Source organism: Euphorbia lathyris, chromosome 7, assembly GCF_963576675.1.
Source record: "Euphorbia lathyris chromosome 7, ddEupLath1.1, whole genome shotgun sequence".
Lineage (NCBI taxonomy): Eukaryota > Viridiplantae > Streptophyta > Magnoliopsida > Malpighiales > Euphorbiaceae > Euphorbia > Euphorbia lathyris.
In genome coordinates this window covers 21,489,295-21,494,187 of record NC_088916.1, presented here as the reverse complement: position 1 = coordinate 21,494,187, position 4,893 = coordinate 21,489,295, and the positions used below count along the sequence as shown (strand labels likewise).

Sequence of the window (4,893 nt, the reverse complement as noted above, 5' to 3'; positions counted from 1 at the left end):
CCTCTCCAAAAGTGTCATCTTCATATAAAGTGGAGTACTTGTAGGCACTTCATCTCATTAATTAATACTACTAATTAACCATTAATATGTAATTAACAATAATTAATCCCATCCACTTGTCAGGCACTTGATCCCATAAATTAATTATTATTTCTTCTATTTTTAATTATCCATCTCATTTATTATGACCATTTTAGTTTTCGTACTCATATGAACTTGAAGATTTGGTCACTTATCGCTAAATATAAGTTAATTCGAATAAATTAAATTTAACGGTAAATGACCAAATTCTGTATGATCATTAAAATTTATATAATCATTAAGATTTATATCAAAATCATAAATTGAGAGATAATTTATTTAAAAAGTGTATAACGAGCCTCGAACGGAAAAATCAGATAACTACAAAAAAAAAAAAAAAAAAAAAAAAAAAAAAAAAAAATCAATTATTAAAAAGGGAAAAACATAAACCTAAGCATGAATATAAAAATGAAATCTAATGAAAGAATCATATATCTCCTGTCAAGATAAAGTGCGCCAGTGGGGATAGTGCGCAAGCCTTCCCCATCCTCGGGAAAAAAAGATGACTTTCTCTCACTGCTTTCTGCTACATCTCACTCACCAAAGTTAACATATTCAATCCCGCCTTCTCCCTTCAAATTTCCATCAAACCCATAATTTTCCTTTTCCAGCAGAGGCCTGAATGAAGCTCAATTAGATCATTATGGATCCTCCATTGATAAATGAGACGTCTTTCTCTGCAGCCAACCCCTCTTCCTACACTTTGACTGAGATTTGGCCCTTCCATTCTATCAATGGAGATACTTGTGGCAGTGGGTTGGGTCTTCGAATGGGGAATTTCGGCGGGGGATTCGGAGAACGAGATGTTTCGGTTGCGGAATCCACTGTTACAGAGCAGAGTGGCGGTGCCGGCAGTGGGAATGGGAGAAAGAGGAGAGGTGTGAGTTCGGAAGATGAGTCATCTAAGATGGTCTCCACTACTTGCAGTGCCAATGAATTGGTTTGTTCTTTCTAAAATTCTCTTCCGTTATGTTTAATTTCTGGCTTCAATTGATGCTTTTCCCCCTTTTTTTGGGAAGTTGAACCAGAGTTTGAGTTGCTTTCAAGTATCATTGATTTATAAAGTTTCTTGTAAATTTACAATCATGGCTTTTTCCTGTTCTATTGAACTTTTTTTAGCTTACGAAGTTAAGATCTGAAAGGCTGGAAAAGAAGTATAAATTTTTGAGTTGAAAATGATGGGTGTTATTGTTCTGTATGTATATGTCTTTGTAAGTTGTAACAGCAACTAATCACTTTATATATGAAAATTTGCTATTTTGTGACAGAAGAACTCAAATGATAAGCGAATGAAATTATCAATACTGAGAAATGGGAATGGCAATTTGAAATCTGAAAGAGAAGAAACTTCTGTTGTCAATGACAAGCCTTATGAAGAAAGCAGTAAACTATCTGAACCACCTAAGCAAGACTACATTCATGTGAGAGCTAGAAGGGGTCAAGCTACTGATAGCCATAGTCTAGCTGAAAGAGTAATTCACCGGCTATTTCTTTGCGATTTTATTCATTTCCCAGTTCCTGAATAATGAATCAGACTTGACATGCCAAATAATCTACTTTCAGTTTTACTTATTTTTTCTGAGCAGTTCATTCATTTGACAGATAATTAGGAAAGCATCTTAATTGGTTCGTTACTAAGTTTAAGTATACCCTTTTTGTTGGCAGGCCAGGAGAGAAAAGATTAGTGAGAAAATGAAGGTTCTCCAAGACTTGGTCCCTGGGTGCAATAAGGTACTTGTACTTGTGTTATTAGTTTGAGGGTCTCTCCTGGCTCGAATCTAGTTCACCGGAATTGTATAAACCAAAAAAGACATGATGAATATGGTCTCTACTCTGTATGTCATTATCGAAATTAATCCATGATAGATAGGCATTAAGGACATCTGTGATTTTGTTTGCTTGTCTAATTCAGGTTTATGCAACTTAATGTAGAATATTTTCTTGATGCAAGTAGGTTATTGGCAAAGCCCTTGTTCTTGATGAGATAATTAACTACATCCAGTCACTACAGCAGCAGGTTGAGGTAATATCTGCATCTTCTCGTCTTTATTTGTCAATTTAACTTAATAATTTAGTTTATCTTTTATTTCCGAGCTGTTCTTTCTATCTTTATTATTGTAGTTCCTATCAATGAAGCTAGAGGCGGTTAATACGAGGATGGATATTTCTCCCACCGTTGAAGGCTTTAACCCAAAAGATGTAAGTTTACCATATTGATTGTTTAATTGACATTTCCTTGGCCCTGAGGATATAGGAAGTATATAAACTCTTTCAGGAAACGTCAAAATATATGATCAGCTTATTTTGTTTTCATTAGAATTATGATGTATTATCGGGACAAAACTTGTTAAGTGAAAAACTCATGTTTTTGTTTCTTGTGAAATAGTCTTCGTATTGCACATGCCTGGAGCGCAGATTACGTTTCAGTCCTGAACAACTTGGAATCTTCGACATCCAATTTTTCTAAATAAGCTAAGAAATAAAACATCTAATGATCTTGCATTTAATACGCCCAATGATAGGGAAAAGAAAAGGATACATGGAAATAACGTTTTGCAACTGTTATTACTCATTATTTTGGAGTGTGAATTGGAAGGATAATTACGACGTATTATTGGGACAAAACTTGTTAAGTGAAAAACTCATGTTCTTGTTTCTTGTGAAATAGTCTTCGTGTTGCACATGCCTGTAACGCAGATTACATTTCAGTCCTTAACAACGTGGAATCTTCAACATCCAATTTTAAGCTAAGAACTAAAACATCTAATAATGATCTTGCATTGAATACGTTCGAGGATAGGAAAAAGAAAAGGATACAAGGAAATAACGTTTTGCAACTGTTATTACTCATTATTTTGGAGTATGAATTTGAAGGACAATTATGTTTTAATGCGAGCTCTTCGTCGTTCACAGGCTATCCCTTGGTTGCTTGCACTATCTTAAATGCTTATGCATTTGCAATACTTCAAAATGAATTTAAGATGACCAGAACTTCATCATATGCTAAATTCTCACAATTTCATGTCATTTCATTCTCTTTGATTATGGAAATTTCATTTGACTTCGTATTCGTAGGTTGGTGCACCGTCATTTGATGGTAGTGGGATGATGTTTGGAGTTCAATCAAGCAGAGATTATGCTCAAACATCACAACCTGAATGGTTGCATATGCAGATTGGGGGGAGTTTTGACAGAACATGAAAACTGCAACTCTTTCTTTAACTTGTGATTGCTTTCTGCATAAAATTTCTTATCTATACACATGTATTCTCACTTCTTTGTAGAAAAAAATGTATCTAATCTTACATGTACCATTAATTTCACTGAATTCCTTTCTCTCTAATCAATATCCATATCTTTTTAGAAAATGCATCTATTATTATGTACCATTTGACTTTTTTTTTTGTTGTTGTAAAATTGCTAGACTTTATCTTGGAGAAATAACTATATTGCAGTGAATTCATTTATGATAGTATATATATAATATATAAGGAGAACAATATTTATTAATTTCAGACATGATTTTTGATGGAAGAACTGTATCCAGTCTGATCATCATAATACTTGGACCATAGCATCACACCTCCATACTTAGTTGAACCTTTAATAACAGGAAGCACCTTTGATGTGAGATCAGCGACAGGAATGAAGCCACTGCCTGCAGCTTCAGGAGCTGCAGGCAACCCCAAGAAAATCTTGTTTGCCGGAATATCAGAAATCCATTGCTTCCATGCATCTTCAAGATCGGTAATTGAACCAGCCGAGTATTGGCAAGGCGGGTTGTTGTAGAATTGAACCCAGACGTAATCGAAAAGGCCTGTTTGCAGGGCTTTTCCAACCGATGCATCAGGGAATGGGCATTGAGGTGCAGCAGTTAGGTACACTTTGTTGCCTTTCTTGCTGTATGCTGAAAGGTACCTTGCAAGATCATCCCAGTAGAGACCGGTCCCTCCTTCGATGTCGAAATCAACACCATCAAGAACAGCAGAACCAAGGGGACGAGTTGAAGATTTTCCGGACAAGAAGTTGTTCCAGATGTAGGTAGCAACTTGTTTAGCATCGTCAGAAGAAGACAAGGAGTAGGCACCAGCACCACCTCCAATGGAAAGAATTACTTTGATGCCATTGGATTGACATGATTTTATATCGGAAGTTAAGTTAGTGCAGGCATTGCTGTAAGGATCACAATGACCAGCAAGATTAAGCATAGGGGTTCTACCACTTCCGAATGTTGCTAGAAAAGCTAAGTTCACATATTTGTAATTTCCAGTAGCACAAGTCTCAGCTAGTGTTCCCTCATTTCCGTTCTGACCCCAGTATATGGATATCGAACCTGCTTCCGAGCTACTTGCTGAAATCAACACAATTATCAGTACAAGAAATGAGATCAAATTCATCGTTTGCTTTGCCATGTGAAAGTACTAGAAACTAGAATACACAAGATTAAGAATAGTTGTGATGAATTGAGTGGTGAAAATGTTAGGAACAGGTATGGATTATATAGTAATTGAATATTGATTCACTTGAAAATGACAAGCTATAAGAGTTAAGACAAGCTTCAGAATGCAATGCAATGGATATGGCTTAGGGTTCAACGATTTCGGCTATAAATATATGAAATGAAAGCAAAGGAAGAGTCCTGATCCTGATCTGATGTTATTAGATTAAGTGACTGTTCAGGCAAGGCATCATCATTAGCATTAAGAACATTTGGACTTGAATACAAAAATGTAGCATACAAGTCTGTGACAGTGACATATTGGTTCCAACTTGGCAGCGGCTGTAATACTTTGTGGAGCAATCATATAGCTA

At 35.7% G+C, this 4,893-nt stretch overlaps 2 protein-coding genes across 4 annotated transcripts; one reads left to right on the top strand and one right to left on the bottom strand.

Annotated features, from left to right (window-relative positions):
- Window positions 1-507: 507 nt before the first annotated feature.
- On the top strand, window positions 508-3,453 carry LOC136201127 (transcription factor bHLH79-like). Of its 3 annotated transcripts, none has more exons than XM_065991713.1 (6): window positions 508-1,021; window positions 1,353-1,553; window positions 1,747-1,812; window positions 2,036-2,104; window positions 2,203-2,280; window positions 3,157-3,453. In XM_065991713.1, exons 1-6 carry the CDS (start codon window positions 725-727, stop codon window positions 3,280-3,282), a joined length of 837 nt encoding a protein of 278 aa, XP_065847785.1. In that variant the 5' UTR covers window positions 508-724; the 3' UTR covers window positions 3,283-3,453. The 3 variants fall into 3 exon arrangements, with proteins under 3 accessions (XP_065847785.1, XP_065847786.1, XP_065847784.1); XM_065991714.1 differs by having other exon boundaries at window positions 1,350-1,553; window positions 2,218-2,280; XM_065991712.1 differs by having other exon boundaries at window positions 1,350-1,553.
- A 119-nt stretch (window positions 3,454-3,572) lies between these two features.
- On the bottom strand, window positions 3,573-4,523 carry LOC136201126 (hevamine-A-like). The gene has a single exon (XM_065991711.1). The coding sequence runs from the start codon at window positions 4,491-4,493 to the stop codon at window positions 3,594-3,596; it is 900 nt and encodes a 299-aa protein (XP_065847783.1). The 5' UTR covers window positions 4,494-4,523; the 3' UTR covers window positions 3,573-3,593.
- Window positions 4,524-4,893: the final 370 nt, after the last annotated feature.